This window comes from Oncorhynchus keta, chromosome 1 (assembly GCF_023373465.1).
Source record: "Oncorhynchus keta strain PuntledgeMale-10-30-2019 chromosome 1, Oket_V2, whole genome shotgun sequence".
NCBI lineage: Eukaryota > Metazoa > Chordata > Actinopteri > Salmoniformes > Salmonidae > Oncorhynchus > Oncorhynchus keta.
In genome coordinates this window covers 91,444,245-91,467,365 of record NC_068421.1, presented here as the reverse complement: position 1 = coordinate 91,467,365, position 23,121 = coordinate 91,444,245, and the positions used below count along the sequence as shown (strand labels likewise).

Here is a 23,121-nt window from a genome sequence, read left to right as displayed (position 1 = left end):
ACATGACACATCTCTGTTTTCCCTGTATTTACCATACACAGCCCCCTGAAACATGACACATCTCTGTTTTCCCTGTATTTACCATACACAGCCCCCTGAAACATGACACATCTCTGTTTTCCCTGTATTTACCATACACAGCCCCCTGAAACATGACACATCTCTGTTTTCCCTGTATTTACCATACACAGCCCCCTGAAACATGACACATCTCTGTTTTCCCTGTATTTACCATACACAGCCCCCTGAAACATGACACACCCCTGTTTTCCCTGTATTTACCATACACAGCCCCCTGAAACATGACACATCTCTGTTTTCCCTGTATTTACCATACACAGCCCCCTGAAACATGACACACTTCTGTTTTCCCTGTATTTACCATACACAGCCCCCTGAAACATGACACACCCCTGTTTTCCCTGTATTTACCATACACAGCCCCCTGAAACATGACACATCTCTGTTTTCCCTGTATTTACCATACACAGCCCCCTGAAACATGACACACTTCTGTTTTCCCTGTATTTACCATACACAGCCCCCTGAAACATGACACATCTCTGTTTTCCCTGTATTTACCATACACAGCCCCCTGAAACATGACACACCCCTGTTTTCCCATACACAGCCCCCTGAAACATGACACACTTCTGTTTTCCCATACACAGCCCCCTGAAACATAACACACTTCTGTTTTCCCATACACAGCCCCCTGAAACATGACAAACCCCTGTTTCCCCTGTATTTACCATACACAGCCCCCTGACCCACCATGACTACTTGGAAAGGTCTTAGCAGCCCAGTTGAATCGAAACAACATTAGCATTGTTGGTTTTAATTTCTACTCATTCAAATAAATGATCGTACAGACGTGTCTGTTTTTAGTTTTGAGTCATTTGTTTGTGGAGGTATTTTCACAGCTAGCTGTTTCCCCAAGGCCTTGGTTTTAAGGTTTTAATGAGAACCATCCATTAAGCCAAGCCCAGGAGGGCCCAGCTATGCTCCCACAAGAAAAACACTTGAGTTATGCCTGTAGTGATGTCATTTGTCTGGGGGGAAACTGTGTGGCTGGCATGGCCCCTGAGGTAGAAGTGGTCAGTGACTTGGGCTGTGTTTACACAGGAAGCCCGATTCTGATCTTCTGCCCAATTATTGGCAAAAGATGTGATCTGATTTGTCAAAAGACCAATTAGTGGCAAAAAAAACCTCTGAATTGGGCTACCTGTGTAAACACAGCCTTGGTGATGTGACGTCTTCCTGAAAGGGATAGAGTGTCACCCAGCTCTCTGCTGGAAAAAAGAGGCCAGGGAGCTTGTCATTGACTGTGTGGGATGAAAATACATACACGCCTGGACATATACTTTACCAACATACATACACACCTGGACATATACTGTACCAACATACATACACACCTGGACATATACTGTACCAACATACATACACGCCTGGACATATACTTTACCAACATACATACACACCTGGACATATACTGTACCAACATACATACACGCCTGGACATATACTTTACCAACATACATACACGCCTGGACATATACTTTACCAACATACATACACACCTGGACATATACTTCACCAACATACATACACACCTGGACATATACTGTACCAACATACATACACACCTGGACATATACTGTACCAACATACATACACACCTGGACATATACTTTACCAACATACATACACGCCTGGACATATACTGTACCAACATACATACACGCCTGGACATATACTGTACCAACATACATACACGCCTGGACATATACTGTACCAACATACATACACGCCTGGACATATACTGTACCAACATACATACACGCCTGGACATATACTGTACCAACATACATACACACCTGGACATATACTGTACCAACATACATACACACCTGGACATATACTGTACCAACATGCATACACACCTGGACATATACTGTACCAACATACATACACACCTGGACATATACTGTACCAACATACTATACTATACCAACATACTATACTGTACCAACATACACAGCCAACAAATTTATCTCCAGTAGTTTTCACTTCTTCATTAAAATGTTCTAACCACTAACTAACTCTCTGTCTCTCTCCTCTCTCTCGGTCTCCTCTGTCTCCTTCTCTCTGTCTCTCTCTCTGTCTCTTTCTCTCCATACAGAAAGAGGATAAGAAGGCTGAGGTGTCCCAGGTCCTAACAGTCCAGTACACTGACTCCACAGAGAAGTGAGTGGAGGAGGAGTGTATATATACAAAATATATATGATTTCTAGATGTATGTCATGTTTACCTTATTCCAGTGTTTAGACTGTCAGTCTGCCTGGGAGTATCTGTCAGATGTCTTTACTGCGTCAGTCTGCCTGGGGGTATCTATAATATGTCTTTACTACATCAGTCTGCCTTGGAGTATTTATCAGATGTCTTTACTGCGTCAGTCTGCCTGGGAGTATCTATCAGATGTCTTTACTGTGTCAGTCTGCCTGGGAGTATCTATCAGATGTCTTTACTGCGTCAGTCTGCCTGGGAGTATTTATCAGATGTCTTTACTGCGTCAGTCTGCCTGGGAGTATCTATCAGATGTCTTTACTGTATCAGTCTGCCTGGGAGTATCTATCAGATGTCTTTACTGCTTCAGTCTGCCTGGGAGTATCTATCAGATGTCTTTACTGCGTCAGTCTGCCTGGGAGTATCTATCAGATGTCTTTACTGCGTCAGTCTGCCTGGGAGTATCTATCAGATGTCTTTACTGCTTCAGTCTGCCTGGGAGTATCTATCAGATGTCTTTACTGCGTCAGTCTGCCTGGGAGTATGTATCAGATGTCTTTACTGCGTCAGTCTGCCTGGGAGTATCTATCAGATGTCTTTACTGCGTCAGTCTGCCTGGGAGTATCTATCAGATGTCTTTACTGCGTCAGTCTGCCTGGGAGTATCTATCAGATGTCTTTACTGCGTCAGTCTGCCTGGGAGTATCTATCAGATGTCTTTACTGCGTCAGTCTGCCTGGGAGTATCTATCAGATGTCTTTACTGCATCAGTCTGCCTGGGAGTATCTATCAGATGTCTTTACTGCGTCAGTCTGCCTGGGAGTATCTATCAGATGTCTTTACTGCGTCAGTCTGCCTGGGAGTATCTATCAGATGTCTTTACTGCGTCAGTCTGCCTGGGAGTATCTATCAGATGTCTTTACTGCGTCAGTCTGCCTGGGAGTATCTATAATATGTCTTTACTACATCAGTCTGCCTTGGAGTATTTATCAGATGTCTTTACTGCGTCAGTCTGCCTGGGAGTATCTATCAGATGTCTTTACTGCGTCAGTCTGCCTGGGAGTATCTATCAGATGTCTTTACTGCGTCAGTCTGCCTGGGAGTATCTATCAGATGTCTTTACTGCGTCAGTCTGCCTGGGAGTATCTATCAGATGTCTTTACTGCATCAGTCTGCCTGGGAGTATCTATCAGATGTCTTTACTACATCAGTCTGCCTGGGAGTATCTATGGCTTTTTGACTTACACTCTTAGTGTAAATGCCTTATTGGACATTTGAGTTTTTGGCCTCGCAAAGCTTTTCCCATTTATAAATCCGATTTTATAAAATAGCTTTCAACTTTTCAGGACGCCATACAACATGAAAAACTGACATATTCACTTGCAGTACAAGTTCTGTTTTTAGTATGAAATGGAAAAATGTAAATATTCTAAATATGACATTTTGTATTTGTGCCCCCAGAGGACTAATGTTTTTGTTCGCAATCATATGTTATTTTGGTCCTACATTTTCCTCATGCTTTTGACTTTCCCACATTTGAAAATCAAGTTGATGGCCAACCAGACACTCTGGGGCATAGTAGCAGGCCTTGCCAATCCTTTAACCTTGACCCCTGACTGTCTGTCATTAAAGTGGGATACAGACTGCAGGACCACGTTTACATGCTCACAGTTTTCCCGGATAGTAGCTCATATCACGCTATCACCTTTTTGATATCCCGCTCACAAGTATCCCTGTTGCCATGAATAAACAGAATATTCTTCATTTAAATTCATTAGGATTAAATGGAATAGTAACTGAAATATGTTCACTGATTGTAGGTCCATAACCTCTCACATAATAATATAGTATTAACTCATGCAGAATTATCCATTTCTTGCAGTAAAATTATACAATTTTTTTTTTTTTACATTTTTTTGTCTCGGGAACAGGAGTGGAGAAATACGATTTCTTTCTCTCAGCATCTCTTGAGAAAACACACATGCTTTGCGCTCTGCATATAACTGTTATATTTGACACTATTATGAAAGCAGACAGTATTTCAACCACAAAATTTGTACCCAAGACAAACTGAAGTCTTATCAGAAACATGTTTCCAAGTTTTCTCAGCTTTTAATTTCCTTAAAACTGGTCAAACTGATGACATTTGGACATTTTGCTTTGGGAACAATCTTTCCACTGTTTTGAAATGTATTGTATTTTCTCCCCGGTCCCTAAACGTAACAGACAACTTTGCCGGTGTAAACTAGATTACTAATGCATTCATTCTATCTATGTAAGACATTCAGTTAAGGCAGTTAACCCACTGTTCCCCGGTAGGCCGTCATTGAAAATAAGAATTTGTTTTTAACTGACTTGCCTAGTTAAATAAAGGTAAAATAAAAATAAAATTCAGCTGAGCCCTAGTTTATTTCGTCTTCTGGGGCAACAAGTTGTGATAGAAAAGCAGCTGCGTGTATCGAACTATAGTTGACAAACAAATGGCCTATGTCATAAATTATAGTAATATGGCCTACCAAATGTCATAAATTATAGTAATATGGCCTACCAAATGTCATAAATTATAGTAATATGGCCTACCAAATGTCGTAAATTATAGTAATATGGCCTACCACATGTTGTAAATTATAGTAATATGGCCTCCCAAATGTCGTAAATTATAGTAATATGGCCTACCAAATGTCGGAAATTATATGGCCTCCCAAATGTCGTAAATTATAATAATATGGCCTACCAAATGTCATAAATTATAGTAATATGGCCTACCAAATGTCATAAATTATAATAATATGGCCTACCAAATGTCGTAAATTATAGTAATATGGCCTACCAAATGTCGTAAATTATAGTAATATGGCCTACCAAATGTCGGAAATTATATGGCCTCCCAAATGTCGTAAATTATAATAATATGGCCTACCAAATGTCGTAAATTATATGGCCTCCCAAATGTCGTAAATTATATGGCCTCCCAAATGTCGTAAATTATAATAATATGGCCTACCAAATGTCATAAATTATAATAATATGGCCTACCAAATGTCGTAAATTATAGTAATATGGCCTACCAAATGTCATAAATTATAGTAATATGGCCTACCAAATGTCATAAATTATAATAATATGGCCTACCAAATGTCGTAAATTATAATAATATGGCCTACCAAATGTCGTAAATTATAGTAATATGGCCTACCAAATGTCGTAAATTATAGTAATATGGCCTACCAAATGTTGTGAATTATAATAATATGGCCTACCAAATGTCGTAAATTATAGTAATATGGCCTACCAAATGTCGTAAATTATATGCCTACCAAATGTCGTAAATTATAGTAATATGGCCTACCAAATGTCGTAAATTATAATAATATGGCCTACCAAATGTCGTAAATTATAGTAATATGGCCTACCAAATGTCGTAAATTATATGCCTACCAAATGTCGTAAATTATAGTAATATGGCCTACCAAATGTCGTAAATTATAATAATATGGCCTACCAAATGTCGTGAATTATAGTAATATGGCCTACCAAATGTCGTAAATTATAATAATATGGCCTACTAAATGTCGGAAATTATTAGCAGAAACATACTAGCAGAAACATACTAGCAGACACATACTAGCAGACACATACTAGCAGACACATACTAGCAGACACATATTATCAGAAACATACTAGCAGACACATACTAGCAGAAACATACTAGCAGAAACATACTAGCAGACACATACTAGCAGACACATACTAGCAGACACATACTAGCAGACACATATTATCAGAAACATATCTAAATGGGGGTGAAAGTAGCCTAAGCCAATAGACTATACGGTCCAGTATGGAGTATCAGCAGAACTATTTATGATGGAATTAGTATGGTGGATCAAACCGAGCAGGTAGCCTACTTTTTTAAATGATTTGTTTGACAATCAGATGAAAACATTATCACACAACAACAATGATATATGAAACTGACCCTGTGCAGACCACACATTTTTTTTTTAACAACACTAAACGGGAGAGATGTTTACATACCAGAGTATCCCGTCTAAGATCAGCATATCCCAGGAATATTATCCAGGTTTCTCATGACCGGGAGACATTGTTTTTTGGGGTTATTGTAAATGGGATATGACATTAAGTATCACGAATAATAACAGGCTATTAGTGTGTAAACGTGATCAGTGACTAGGGCTTGTCTGACTAGGGCTTGTCTGACTAGGGCTCGTGTGACTAGGGCTCGTGTGACTAGGGCTCGTGTGACTAGGGCTCGTGTGACTAGGGCTCGTGTGACTAGGGCTCGTGTGACTAGGGCTCGTGTGACTAGGGCTCGTGTGACTAGGGCTCGTGTGACTAGGGCTCGTGTGACTAGGGCTCGTGTGACTAGGGCTCGTGTGACTAGGGCTCGTGTGACTAGGGCTCGTGTGACTAGGGCTCGTGTGACTAGGGCTCGTGTGACTAGGGCTCGTGTGACTAGGGCTCGTGTGACTAGGGCTCGTGTGACTAGGGCTCGTGTGACTAGGGCTCGTGTGACTAGGGCCCGTGTGACTAGGGCTCGTGTGACTAGGGCTCGTGTGACTAGGGCTCGTGTGACTAGGGCTCGTGTGACTAGGGCTCGTGTGACTAGGGCTCGTGTGACTAGGGCTCGTGTGACTAGGGCTCGTGTGACTAGGGCTCGTGTGACTAGGGCTCGTGTGACTAGGGCTCGTGTGACTAGGGCTCGTGTGACTAGGGCTCGTGTGACTAGGGCTCGTGTGACTAGGGCTCGTGTGACTAGGGCTCGTGTGACTAGGGCTCGTGTGACTAGGGCTCGTGTGACATGGGCTCGTGTGACATGGGCTCGTGTGACATGGGCTCGTGTGTCTAGGGCTCGTGTGTCTAGGGCTCGTGAGGTACTAAGACAGAGGCTGGTGTGTAGTAGTGCATTCTCCTGATGTTTTGGCTGTAGATTTGAAAAACTCTGTCAAAATGTATTAAATCTGTTATTCATCTTGTACTGCAAGAATGCACATGTTTGATTCCTGTGAAAACAAAAGCTCAACTGCATATTCATGCAAATGTCCCTGAGGAAAGGAGTTTAGAATCCGTTCTGGTGTTTGTTGTATACAGCGGAGCCTGTAACTGAAGTAATATATTGTATTTGTCTCCCCCCACAGGAGCCCAGGTAATGAGCTGCAGGTGTACTTCGCTCCTCACCGCACCTACAACGACTTTTTTGACGAGATCCATCGCCGTGGAGACACCTTCTACGTGGTGTCTTTCCGCAGGGTGAGCTTGGAATGACTTTAGAACTGTCGTTCATTCGATTTAAGTTATACATATTATACAACTTCAAAGGTAACCTAAACGTAATCTATACCTGCTGGCTCGTTCACATAAAATAATGTTTGATAGGTGACATCTATTCAGTAATATAAATCAACTAAGGGGTGGATTTTAGTAGCAGGCTTCCAGAGACATTATTTCCACGTCCCTAGGGCTGGTTAGAGAAACACTGCAAATGCTGATGGAATACAGATGGATGGACTTATGGATTATTAATAACATATACAAGGAAAAACACTGCAAATGCTGATGGAATACAGATGGATCGACTGCTCTGCTGTTCTTGGCCACCCTGTGTGCTCCTCTCTCTTCTAAAGGACAGATCTGATGTTTTCTCAGAGAGAGAGAGAGAGAGATAGATCTATGTACATGTCTGTTATGTATTGTCTAGGCAGAACATCACAGATGCTGGGTGAAAGCCCGTAAAGTCATCAGACACTGACTGAGACAGGCTATTAGGTCTAATCTACATCCAGGGGCCAGGTCCAAGACGTTAGCATCAGTCAGCTCACACCTCTGCCTGTGTTAAGGTTTGGATTTGGGTGAGAAGGGAAGGAAGGGTGTAGTTCCTCTTTCTAGCCTATCCCCAAGCCATTCATAATCATCAGTTAAACTGTGTCTAGAGGTTACTCTCTGTTTTTTTTGATGAAACAAAGATGTGGTTGAATTTATTCTGCTTATTGTCTCGTCTTAAGGCCTATATATCACATTGGCAAGGCATTTGAAGACAGTTTGGCTCTCGAAACGTTGGTTATACAAGTATTGCATCTGAGCTCCTAGAGTGTACGACTCCCCTTTTTCCAAGTCCTATGAGCTATCAGGTTATGGTCCTTCTGTAGCTCAGTTGGTAGAGCATGGCGCTTGTAACGCCAGGGTAGTGGGTTCGATTCCCGGGACCACCCATACGTAGAATGTATGCACACATGACTGACTGTAAGCCGCTTTGGATAAAAGCGTCTGCTAAATGGCATATATTATTATTATTATTATTATACAGCGAACAACTCGCTTATCAAAGAACAGGTTGTAATATGAATTTTTCTTCTGGAGAAAGCATCCCCGGTGATTTTACACTTCACTTCACTACTGAGTTTAACTTTGTTTTACCTGAGAGAGTCTGACCACCAATCAGAGACCTCTATATGGTGACACGCCAAGTCATGACCACCAATCAGAGACCTCTATGATGACACACCAAATGTGTTTGATGGATAATTTTTGTCGTCTTCTAATGTCTCTTAAAAGAGGAAAGTAATAGGGGGAAAGTAACTGAAAGTAATCCGATTACGTTACTGATTTTGGGTAATCTGAAAGTTACGTTACTGATATCAATTTTGGACAGGAGACTAGTAACCGTAACAGATTCCATTTAGAAAGTAACATACCCAATCCTGGCGAGCAGACACAGGTCTACGTAACCTAGCCTGGATTGACCTCTCCCGTACACACTTCTTGTGCTCTAGCTCTGACTAAACAAAAGGAGACCAAATCTGTTAAAGGTTGCACAAGTTTCCCTAAATTATAATTACTTCCATAAAGCCCTGGATCCCCATGTTCTCCGTTCCATCCCTTTGTAGACTCTACCGCTGCACTTCCAGACACTCTAAACTGGGCCAAGGACTGAGAAAAAAGGACACTTAATGACATTGTTTATTGGAAAAATAGCTAATGTTAGGTAATGACTAATTGCAGTCGAAAACAGGCTTGTAAATTTGAACCTCTTCCTGCCGTCCGTTCAAACAAAGACGTGTTCATGGTCCTGTGGCCAAGGCTGAGTCGGAACATACCGGAGGATTAAAACTGACCTGCTTCTCACCACCTCTAGGCTCTCTCTCTCTCTTTCTCTCTCTCTTCTCTCCTTCTCTCTCTCTCTCTCTCTCTTTCTCTCTCTCTCTCTCTTCTCTCCTTCTCTCTCTCTCTCTTTCTTTTTTCTCTCGCTCTCTCCTTCTCTCTCTCTTCTCTCTTTCTTCTCTAATTCTGTACTCCATCATTATCTATTTCTATTTTTCTCTTTCCTGATCTCCTCTTCTCACCACCTCTAGGCTCTGTCTCTCTCTCTCTCTCTTTTTTTTCTCTCGCTCTCTCTAATTCAAGCTGCTTTATTGCCATGAGCAACAATGTATACAATATACATACATCACACTCTCCGCAGCCGATGTGAGTAAGAACTTTTAAACAGGTCAACAGTCACAAGGCCGCAGGGCCAGACGGATTACCAGGACGTGTACTCAGAGCATGCGCTGACCAACTGGCAAGTGTCTTCACTGACATTTTCAACCTCTCCCTGTCCGAGTCTGTAATACCAACATGTTTTAAGCAGATCACCATAGTCCCTGTGCCAAAGAACACTAAGGTAACCTGCCTAAATGACTACCGACCCATAACGCTCACATCTGTAGCCATGAAGTGCTTTGAAAGGCCCTCATCCCAGAAACCCTAGACCCACTCAAATTTGCATACCGCCCCAACAGATCCACAGGTGATGCAATCTCTATTGCACTCCACACTGCCCTTTCCCCCCTGGACAAAAGGAACACCTATATGAGATTGCTATTCATTGACTACAGCTCAGCTTTCAACACCATAGTGCCCTCAAAGCTCATCACTAAGCTAAGGACCCTGGGACGAAACACCTCCCTCTGCAACTGGATCCTGGACTTCGTGATAGGCCGACCCCAGGTGGGAAGGGTAGGTAACAACACATCCGCCACGCTGATCCTCAACACAGGGGCCCCTCAGGGGTGCGTGCTCAGTCCCCTCCTGTACTCCCTGTTCACTCATGACTGCACAGCCAGGCACGACTCCAACACCATAATTAAATTTGCTGACGACACAACAGTGTCGCCTGATCAACGACGAAAGGGAGGAGGTCAGAGACCTGGCCGTGTGATGCAAGGACAACAACCTCTCTCTCAACGTGATCAAAACAAAGGAGATGATTGTGGACTACAGGAAAAAGAGGACCGAGCACGCCCCCATTCTCATCGACGGGGCTGCAGTGGAGCAGGTTGAGAGCTTCAAGTTCCTTGGCACACCAAGACGGTTGTGAAGAGGGCACGACAAAACCTATTCCTCCCCAGGAGACTGAAAAGATTTGGCATGGATCCTCAGGTCCTCAAAAGGTTCTACAGCTGCACCATCGAGAGCGTCCTGACTGGTTGCATCACAGCCTGGTATGGCAACTGCTCGGCCTCTGACTGCATTACTGGGGCCAAGCTTCCTGCCATCCAGGACCTCTATACCAGGTGGTGTCAGAGGAAGGCCCTAAAAATGGTCAGACTCTAGCCACCCTAGTCATAGACTGTTCTCTCTGCTACCGCATTTAATTACTTGTTACATTTATCTGTTATTCTTATCCTTATTTTCTTTTAACTTCATTGTTGGTTTGGGGCTCGTAAGTAAGCATTTCACTGTAAGGTCTGCACCTGTTGTAGTCGACGCATGTGACTAATAAAATTTGATTTGATTTGACGTTTTAATAAAATAATTTATTATAATAATTTAAAAGTGATTTAAAATAATGTTAAATAACAATCAAAATATAACAGTGAAGAGTAATAGGATAATCTACTAAATAATATGAACTACTACTATTATTACTACACATGAATGCTACCACCACTATTATTAGCACTAATACTACCATTACCACTAGTAGCATTACTACCTCTAATATCTCTACTACCACCATTACCACTAGTATCATTTATACCTCTAATATCTCTACTACTACCATTACCACTAGTATCATTTATATCTCTACTACTACCATTACCACTAGTAGCATTTATATTTCTACTACTACCATTACCACTAGTATCATTTATATCTCTAATATCTCTACTACCATTACCACTAGTATCATTTATATTTCTACTACTACCATTACCACTAGTAACATTTATATCTCTAATATCTCTACTACTACTACTAGTACTACCATTACCACTAGTATCATTTATATCTCTACTACTACCATTACCACTAGTAACATTTATATCTCTAATATCTCTACTACTACTACTACTACTACCATTACCACTAGTATCATTTATATCTCTACTACTACCATTACCACTAGTATCATTTATATCTCTACTACTACCATTACCACTAGTATCATTTATACCTCTAATATCTCTACTACCATTACCACTAGTATCATTTATACCTCTAATATCTCTACTACCATTACCACTAGTAGCATTACTACCTCTAACATCTCTACCACCATTACCACTAGAATCATTTATATCTCTACTACTACTACTACCACTACCACTAGTATCATTTATCTCTCTACTACTACCATTACCACTAGTAGTATTTATACCTCTAATATCTCTACTACCATTACCACTAGTATCATTTATATCTCTACTACTACCATTACCACTAGTAGCATTTATATCTCTACTACTACCATTACCACTAGTAGCATTTATACCTCTACTACTACTACCATTACCACTAGTATAATTTATATCTCTACTACTACTACCATTACCACTAGTATCATTTATATCTCTACTACTACTACCATTACCACTAGTATCATTTATATCTCTACTACTACCATTACCACTAGTATCATTTATATCTCTACTACTACCATTACCACTAGTATCATTTATATCTCTACTACTACTACTACTACCATTACCACTAGTATCAGTTATACCTCTGATATATCTACTATTACCATCAATTACTACTACTACTACCACCACTACCACCACCATCATAATTACTACTGCTACTACCACCACCACCATCATTACTACTACTACTACTCCCACCACTACCACCATCATCATTACTACTACTACCTCCACTACCACCATCATCATTACTACTACCTCCACTACCACCATCATCATTACTACTACTACCTCCACTACCACCATCATCATTACTACTACTACCACCACTACCACCACCATCATCATTACTACTACCACCATCATCATCACTACTACTACTACTACCACTATCATCATCACTACTACTACTACTACCACCATCATCATCACTACTACTACTACTACTACTACCATCATCATCATCACTACTACTACTACTACTACCACCATCATCATCACTACTACTACTACTACTACCACCATCATCATCGTCACTACTACTACCACCATCATCATCGTCACTACTACTACCACCATCATCATCGTCACTACTACTACCACCATAATCATCGTCACTACTACTACCACCATCATCATCGTCACTACTACCACCACCATCATCATCACTACTACCACCATCATCATCATCACTACTACCACCATCATCATCGTCACTACTACTACTACCACCACCATCATTACTACTACTACTACCACCACCATCATCATCACTACTACTACTACCATCATCACTACTACTACTACCACCATCACTACTACTACTACCACTACTACTACTACTACCACTATCATCATCATCACTACTACTACCACTATCATCATCATCATCACTACTACTACTATCATCATCATCATCACTACTACTACTATCATCATCATCATCACTACTACTACTACCATCATCATCATCACTACTACTACCACCATCATCATCACTACTACTACCACCATCATCATCATCACTACTACTACCACCACCATCATCATCACTACTACTACTACCACCACCACCATCATCATCATCACTACAACTACTACTACTACTACTACCACCACCATCACTACTACTACTACTACTACTACTACTACTACTACCATCATCACTACTACTACCACTACCACTACTACTACCACTACCACCATCATCATCATCACTACTACTACCACCACCATCATCATCACTACTACTACTACCACCACCATCATCACTACTACTACTACCACCATCATCATCACTACTACTACTACCATCATCATCACTACTACTACTACCATCATCATCACTACTACTACTACCACCACCATCATCATCACTACTACTACTACCACCACCATCATCATCACTACTACTACTACCACCACCATCATCACTACTACTACTACCACCACCATCATCATCACTACTACTACTACCACCACCACCATCATCACTACTACTACTACCACCACCACCATCATCACTACTACTACTACCACCACCATCATCATCACTACTACTACCACCACCACCACCATCATCATCATCATCATCATCACTACTACTACTACTACTACTACTACTACTACTACCACCACCATCACTACTACCACCACCATCACTACTACTACTACTACTACTACTACTACTACTACTACTACTACTACTACTACCACCATCACTACTACTACTACTACCACCATCACTACTACTACTACCACCACCACCATCATCACTACTACTACTACCACCACCACCATCATCACTACTACTACTACCACCACCATCATCATCACTACTACTACTACCACCACCACCATCATCATCATCATCACTACTACTACTACCACCACCACCATCATCATCACCACCATCACTACTACTACTACTACTACTACTACTACTACCACCACCATCACTACTACCACCACCATCATCACTACTACTACCACTACCACTACTACTACCACTACCACCATCATCATCATCATCATCATCACTACTACTACCACCACCACCATCATCATCACTACTACTACCACCATCATCACTCTACTACCACCACCATCATCACTACTACTACCACCACCATCATCATACTACTACTACCACCACCACCATCATCACTCTACTACTACCACCACCACCATCATCACCTCACTACTACTACTACTACCACCACCATCATCATCACTACTACTACTACCACCACCATCATCATCACTACTACTACTACCACCACCATCATCATCACTACTACTACTACCACCACCACCATCATCATCACTACTACTACTACTACCACCACCACCATCACTACTACTACTACCACCACCACCATCATCACTACTACTACTACCACCACCACCATCATCACTACTACTACTACCACCACCACCATCATCACTACTACTACTACCACCACCACCACCATCATCACTACTACTACTACTACTACTACTAGACGACAGTTGTGTTCTCTTTGGTCATCACATGTTGTTGATGGGAAGGAGGTCTTCTGACCTCAGTGAGACTCCCCTTTTAAATATAAGTTAAGGGCTTGATTCAATCAGTAGGACAAAAGATCAGCATTATTGCGCGATTGACATTTAAAGGCAATGTTTCCGAGTTTGCTCAGACTGCGGTCACGGTAAACGCTGCATATGTCGGCACAATCTAAAAATACCTTTAAATTTAAACTGCGCTACTACAAAGCAGATTTTCTACGCCACGGATTGAATCGAGCCCTGATTTGTAAAAAAAAAAAAAGGTCAAGTGCCAATCTATCTGGTTAGAGAAGGAACTGAGCTGGACTGGACAGCGTAGTCTGGCCAGGGAAAGACCTCTAACCTTTGACCTCAGTGCTCACTCGTCAATAGTCTTAAGACTTTAAACCATACTTGATCTCTGTTGAGACACAGCCATATTGGATGTCTCTTCCTCCATGATCTCTGTTGAGACACAGCCATATTGGATGTCTCTTCCTCCATGATCTCTGTTGACACACAGCCATATTGGATGTCTCTTCCTCCATGATCTCTGTTGACACACAGCCATATTGGATGTCTCTTCCTCCATGATCTCTGAGACACAGCCATATTGGATGTCTCTTCCTCCATGATCTCTGACACACAGCCATATTGGATGTCTCTTCCTCCATGATCTCTGTTGACACACAGCCATATTGGATGTCTCTTCCTCCATGATCTCTGAGATACAGCCATATTTGATGTCTCTTCCTCCATGATCTCTGTTGAGACACAGCCATATTGGATGTCTCTTCCTCCATGATCTCTGAGACACAGCCATATTGGATGTTTCTTCCTCCATGATCTCTGTTGACACACAGCCATATTGGATGTCTCTTCCTCCATGATCTCTGAGACACAGCCATATTGGATGTCTCTTCCTCCATGATCTCTGTTGACACACAGCCATATTGGATGTCTCTTCCTCCATGATCTCTGTTGAGACACAGCCATATTCCTCATGGTCTCTGAGGGAAAAGGTGTATCAGAAGTCTTTATATTGGTATAGTTAATGGCTGACTTTTCCACCCTTGTCAACAGCATCACGAGAGGCTTAAAAGGGATCAATTCTGTAATGATTTTATGAGAGAGGTGATGAAGGTAGAGATTGACGGAGGGAGTCTGAAATGGAGAAAGATGGAGGGATGGAGAGACCGCTAAAGGAGAGAGGAAGGGAACTCCTCTAGCTCTGTAACGTACAGAGCTCACAGCTTGTCACCCCGTTGTCCACGGTGATCGTTTACATTTTTTACAGTCCTTTATTAGCTCTGCTGCTTTGTTATTTGCTTGTGTTTTGTTTCCTGGGTTTCAGCAGGGTGTTTCCTGGGTTTCAGAAGGGTGTTTCCTGGGTTTCAGCGGGGTGTTTCCCTGAGAGGGGGTGTGGCTTTTGTTTTTGTTCCCCTTCGTGTGATGGTGATGTGACTGTAAAGTCTGCCAAAACTCTGGACTTCATTTGAGATTTGTTTTAAATCCAACATTTTCTATAGCAGACTAACTAGAGGCACTAATTCTTGCCTTCCTGTACTGTAGTCTGCTGTGACAGTGGTCAGTCTCTGCACCCTGTATCCACTCTGACCGTGTGGACTGTGACGTTCAGAGCTGCGACATTTAGAGGAACGCCTAGTGGTTAGAGTGTTGGACTAATAACCGAAAGGTTGCAAGTTCAAATCCCCGAGCTGACAAGGTACAAATCTGTCGTTCTGCCCCTGAACAGGCAGTTAACCCACTGTTCCTAGGCCGTCATTGAAAATAAGAATTTGTTCTTAACTGACTTGCCTAGTTTAAATAAAGGTAAAATAAAAATGTATAGCTTTACGTTACCTGTGGTTTTGTGGCAGTGTGAAATGAGACTGCGGTGACGGAAAGAATAGATCTGGACAAAACCCAGTCATGTTTAGGTCATTTTGCGAACATGCCGCGGTCACCATCATCTCAGTATGCTGTACCTGTGGCTTTACTGGCTTTATGGAAGTGTGAGCTGAGGTCAGAGGTTCCTGAGACCGGCGTCCAGCAACGTTCCAGCAACCTGCTCTGACCGTCGCCATGGTAGCAGCAGCCATGTCAGATTGGCAGGCAGCCTCTGCAGCAGGAAGGGCTCTGAGAAGAGCAGCAGGACTGGGGTCCAGTTGCTCAACTTAGTCTGATTTTCCATAATGATAGAACTGAAACGTAGACCTGGGCCCATATCCACAAAGCTCTGAGTAAGAGTGCTGATCTGGGTATCCATATTTTCATATCGTATTGTCCTTCTCTCATCCCGGGATATAGGGTATTACCGTCTTAGTACACAAGGGGGCGCTAAAAACACAAGAAAACCCCATTGGGTCCCTATTACCAGAATACTAGCAACATTTGCAAAAGAATTATAGCGAAATCAGATAGACGTTGTTAGCTGAATGCTACTAGTGAAAAGTAATATAAACTAATTAGAAAGACAAAGCAAATACCAGCTTATAAAGTTATGCACGCATAGCTGGTAGCTATCGAAAGTCATTTTCGGTGAGTGTGGACATTTACAGGTGAAAGCGAATGAGAGAAAATGTTGCGTCGCATGCTTGTCTGAAGGAAGAGCAGCATGTTTACACGGAGCAGAGGAGAGAAGAACGGAGGAACGGCGGTTAAAAAACGCTAGCAGGAAGCACAGGGACAAAATGGCAGCTCTACAGATAACTCATCCAGAGATCTTTTGAAGCAGCGTTACCCATGCAGAGCAAGGGGAACAACTACTCGAAGTCTCAGAGCTAGTGATGTTTGAAATGCTATTAGCGCGCACCCTGCTAACTAGCTAGCCATTTCACATCACACATCGTTACACCAGCCTAATCTCACCAGCCTAATCTCTAGTTGATAGGCTTGAAGTCATAAACAGCAGAGCTGCTGGCAAAACACACGAAAGTGCTGTTTAAATGAATGCTTATGAGCCTGCTGGTGCCCACCATCGCTCAGTCAGACTGCTCTATCAAATCATAGACTTAATTATAACATAATAACACACAGAAATGTGAGCCTTAGGTCATTAATATGGTTGAATCCGGAAACTATCATCTTGAAAACAAGACGTTTATTCTTTCAGTGAAAGACGGAACCGTTCCGTATTTTATCTAACGGGTGGCATCCATAAGTCTAAATATTCCTGTTACATTGCACAACCTTCAACGTTGTGTCATAATTACGTAAAATTCTGGCAAATTAGTTCACCATTAGCCAGGCGGCCCAAACTGTTGCATATACCCTGACTCTGCTTGCAATGAACGCAAGAGAAGTGACACACCGCATACGGTTTAGCTCGAAAGCCGAACTCTGACGTTGTGGATACGGACCCTGTTCATTCTCTCTAGCTTTTCATTCTTTGTAGTGATCAGCCATTTTGTAGTGATCAGCCATTTTGTAGTGATCAACCATTTTGTAGTGATCAACCATTTTGCCAAAATGTTGTCAATGTTGGTGCAAGAATAAACCCCAGAGCAGCAGAACTATAGACTAATTAAAGGGGGCTATCTGGAGTTAAGTAAAAAGTCAGAGGGAAACAACAGCCATTAAGCACAGGGAGGGAGGGAGGGAGGGAGGGAGGGAGGGAGGGACGGAAAGTCATTGAAAGTCAATATATATAAAAATATTTTAAAAAATGACAGACAGACAGACAGACAGACAGACAGACAGACAGAGGAGTGAAAGAGGAGTTCTCTTCATTGAATCTAAGGCCCTGAGTTTATGTGATGCCAGGTTTGAACCATGTAGGCCTTGTGCAGAGCAGGTTGATAGTGACAGAAGTGGTGGCACAATATGTAGGCATTCTCAAGAGAGACCGGCTGGGTCACACATGTCAGCTACGCATGTCTCTATCTAAACAACACTCTGTCATTTCATCTAGATGAGAACCACTTCTTTCTCTATCTCTCTCTAGGTCTCTCTTTTAGTTCTCTCTCTCTGTCTTTCTCTCTCTCTCTAATCCATGATTTATTTTAGACAGGTCTAAAGAAACATGATATGAAGAAAAGGTATTTCAGAAGAACAGAATACTCTGAATTGTCCTAATGTTAGGCCCTGATCTTGCTATGCCATATGGCTGTTGGCTACGCTAGTTCATTTAGCAGACAAGATTTAAAGCGGTTTAATGTGCTTCTTACATTTACATTTAAGTCATTTAGCAGACGCCTTACTGCACACAATCTGGGCATCATTCACAAGTAATAATATATAGTTGAAGTCGGAAGTTTACATACACCTTAGCCAAATACATTTAAACTCAGTTTTTCACAATTCCTGACATTTAATCGTAGTAAAAATTCCCGGTTTTAGGTCAGTTAGGATCACCACTTTATTTTAAGAATGTGAAATGTCAGAATAATAGTAGAGAATTATTTCTTCCTGACTGATGTCTTTAGATGTTGCTTCAATATATCCTCATAATTGTCCTTTCTTATGATGCCATGTATTTTGTGAAGTGCACCAATCGCTAATGCAGCAAAGCACCCCCACAACATGATGCTGCCACCCCCGAGCTTCACAGTTGGGATGGTGTTCTTCGGCTTGCAAGCCTCCCCCTTTTTCCTCCAAACATAACGATGGTCATTATGGCCAAACAGTTCTATTTTTGTTTCATCAGACCAGAGGACATTTCTCCAAAAAGTACGATCTTTGTCCCCATGTGCAGTTACAAACCGTAGTCTGGCTTTTTTTATGGCGGTTTTGGAGCAGTGGCTTCTTCCTTGCTGAGCGGCCTTTCAGGTTATGTCGATATAGAACTATTTTTACTGTGAATATAGATACTTTTGTAACTGTTTCCACCAGCATCGTCACAAGGTCCATTGCAGTTGTTCTGGAATTGATTTGCACTTTTTACACCAAAGTACGTTCATCTCTAGGAGACAGAATGCGTCTCCTTCCTGAGCGATATGACGGTCCCACTGTGTTTATACTTGCGTACTATTGTTTGTACAGATGAAAGTGGTACTTGCAGGGGTTTGGAAGTTGCTCCCAAGGATGAACCAGACTTGTGGAGGTCTAAAAAAAATGTTCTGATGTCTTGGCTGATTTCTATAGATATTTCCCATGATGTCAAACAGAGGCACTGAGTTTGAAGGTCGGCCTTGAAATATATCCACAGGTACACCGCCAATTGACTCAAATGATGTCAACTAGCCTATCAGAAGCTTCTGAAGCCATGACATAATTTTCTGTAATTTTTCAAACTGTTTAAAGGCACAGTCAACTTAAACTTCTGACCCACTGGAATTGTGATACAGTAAATTATAAGTGAAACAATCTGTTGTTTGAAAAATGACATGTCATGCACAAAGTAGATGTCCTAACTGACTTGCCAAAACTATAGTTTGTTAACAAGAAATGTGTGGAGTGATTGAAAAACGAGTTTTAATGACTCCAATCTTAGTGTTTGTAAACTTCAAACTTCAACTGTATGTGGGTTGTACTTGTAATGGTGTTTGTTCTTCACTGGTTGCCCTTTTCTTGTGGCAACAGGTCATACATCTTGCTGCTGTGATTGCACACTGTGGTATTTCACTAAATATACATGGGAGTTTATCAAAATTGGGTTTGTTTTCAAATTATTTGTGGTTGTGTGTAATCTGAGGGAAATTTGTGTCTGTGGTCATACATTTGGCAGGAGGTTAGGAAGTGCAGCTCAGTTTCCACCTCATTTTGTGGGTCGTGTGCACATAGCCTGTCTTCTCTTGAGCCAGGTCTGCCTACGGTATTCAGGTATTCTGCCACTGTGTACTCTCTAGGGCCAGATAGCACTCTAGTTTGCTCTGTTTTTAAAAAATGATTTCCAATGTGTCAAGTTATTATCTTTTAGTTTTCTCATGATTTGTTTGTGTCTAAATGTGTTGCTGTCCTGGGGCTCTGTAGGGTCTGTTTGTGAACAAAGCCCCAGGACCAGTTTGCTTCGGGACTCTTCTTCAGGTTCATCTCTCCGTAGGTGACGACAATTAGCGGGTATCTGCCTAGTTCTGCTCTGCATGCATTATCTGGTGTTTTGCCTTGTACACAGAGGATACTTTTGCAGAATCTCAATTTGGCGTTTGTCCCATTTTGTGAATTCTTGGTTGGTGAGCGAACCCCAGCCCTCACAACCATAAAGGGCGATGGTGCTCTCTCTGTGTTTGCTGTCTCATTTATTACAAATTGAGTTCCACATTTCAGTTGTCACTTCAAGATGGATACCATGTTCGGGTTATAATCCTTGCCTTTTGTAGCTCAGTTGGTAGAGCATGGTGCTTGTAACGCCAGGGTAGTGGGTTCGATTCCCGGGACCACCCATACGTAGAATGTATGCACACATGACTGTAAGTCGCTTTTGATAAAAGCGTCTGCTAAATGGCATATATTATTATTATTATTATTATTTATGTAATTGTCTCAGAGACCAAGGGTTTTTAATCTCCTTAAACATCTAAAGGCAGAGCCATACGTTAATATTAAGAGTTTTGGTTATTTCACCTCTGAAGTATTTAACTACTTATTGAAGCCAAGGTGGGGAGAGAGACCGTTGACAGAGACTATCCCATATGGTAGCCATCTGATTTGTGATTAGCATGTTTATGACCAGAGATGGGAGATGCTTTCATGTTGCTTGTGGCCTTTAGCTGTGACTTCCTGAACTCACTGTAAACTCTGGATTCTGTTTGGATTGTCTGTACTGGCGCCTCACTGTCCTGTAGTGTGATGACACTATAGATGTACTGTAGGGTTTAGTGGAGCATTAGAGATACTGTCCTGTAGTGTGATGACACTATAGCTGTACTATAGGGTTTAGTGGAGCATTAGAGATAATGTCCTGTAGTGTGATGACACTATAGATGTACTGTAGGGTTTAGTGGAGCATTAGACATACTGTCCTGTAGTGTGATGACACTATAGCTGTACTATAGGGTTTAGTGGAGCATTAGAGATAATGTCCTGTAGTGTGATGACACTATAGATGTACTGTAGGGTTTAGTGGAGCATTAGACATACTGTCCTGTAGTGTGATGACACTATAGATGTACTGTAGGGTTTAGTGGAGCATTAGACATACTGTCCTGTAGTGTGATGACACTATAGATGTACTGTAGGGTTTAGTGGAGCATTAGAGATAATGTCCTGTAGTGTGATGACACTATAGATGTACTGTAGGGTTTAGTGGAGCATTAGAGATACTGTCCTGTAGTGTGATGACACTATAGATGTACTATAGGGTTTAGTGGAGCATTAGAGATACTGTCCTGTAGTGTGATGACACTATAGATGTACTGTAGGGTTTAGTGGAGCATTAGAGATAATGTCCTGTAGTGTGATGACACTATAGATGTACTGTAGGGTTTAGTGGAGCATTAGAGAGATATTGTTGCTTTCTACAGTTAGCCGTTAGTCAGTAGCTCATCCACTGACTGACTGGACTGAATTTGGTCAAACTGTCTTCGAGACGCTACAGACAGACAGATTGACGTCATACGGACAGAGCTGTGGGTCGATGGGGTTTTTCCCTTTGATTAACAAATAGCAACCACAGGGTTCCTTTCACACCTTCACTATAAAGCCGTCTTGTCTGATGAACATCCGTGTATTTTTCAGTTTCTATGACTACCGTGTGGTTATTACTAAAAAGTTGTAGTCTGATGTTATGTGGTATATGATGTGTGGGTCACGGTGTGCTTCATGCTTCTGACCTTTAACCCTAATCCTTCATTATAAAGCCAGCTATCTGATGAACATAGTCTTCTGACCTTTAACCCTAATCCGAAGATTTGAACTCCAGTTTGACATCCGTTGATCTGGTGTGTTGAAGTCTTCGCTAAGGTCAAAGTGTGCTTCATTATGTTAGACCTTTTAACTTTTTTGATGTTCTTTTCCTTGTTCTCAGGATCACCTTTTACTTCCCGCTACCAGCCACAACAAAGGAAGTAGGCCCAAGATGTCCGTGGTGTTGCCAGCCATGAACATTAATGGTAAGTCAACTCTACTACAGATCTGTCACCATAGACTGTACATTTAATGGCTTCTCTTCTTCTTCTCTTCTTCTCTGTCTCTCGCTCTCTTTTTGTCTTCCTGTCCTCTGGGTTTCTTCACAAATTGATTGATGTATACAACTGGCCTTCTTTAGACTAGTTGAGTATCTGGAACATCAACATTACAGACTCAAAATGGCCAGAAACAAAGACCTTTTCTTCTGAAACTCGTCAGTCTATTCTTGTTCTGAGAAGTGAAGGCTATTCCATGTGAGAAATTGCCAAGAAATTGAAGATCTCGTACAATGCTGTGTACTACTCCCTTCACAGAACAGTGCAAACTGGCTCTAACCAGAATAGAAAGAGGAGTGGGAGGCCCCGGTTTAC

General features: G+C 41.8%; 1 protein-coding gene across 2 annotated transcripts in view; it reads left to right on the top strand.

The window, feature by feature from the left end:
• atf6 (activating transcription factor 6) overlaps positions 1 to 23,121 on the top strand; it is a 112,547-nt gene that overhangs the window by 72,702 nt on the left and 16,724 nt on the right. For both annotated transcript variants that reach the window (XM_052465669.1, XM_052465672.1), the window contains exons 13-15: positions 2,186 to 2,250; positions 7,448 to 7,559; positions 22,650 to 22,734. In XM_052465669.1, coding sequence (XP_052321629.1) covers positions 2,186 to 2,250; positions 7,448 to 7,559; positions 22,650 to 22,734 — 262 coding nt within the window. The remainder of the gene's footprint in view (positions 1 to 2,185; positions 2,251 to 7,447; positions 7,560 to 22,649; positions 22,735 to 23,121) is intronic.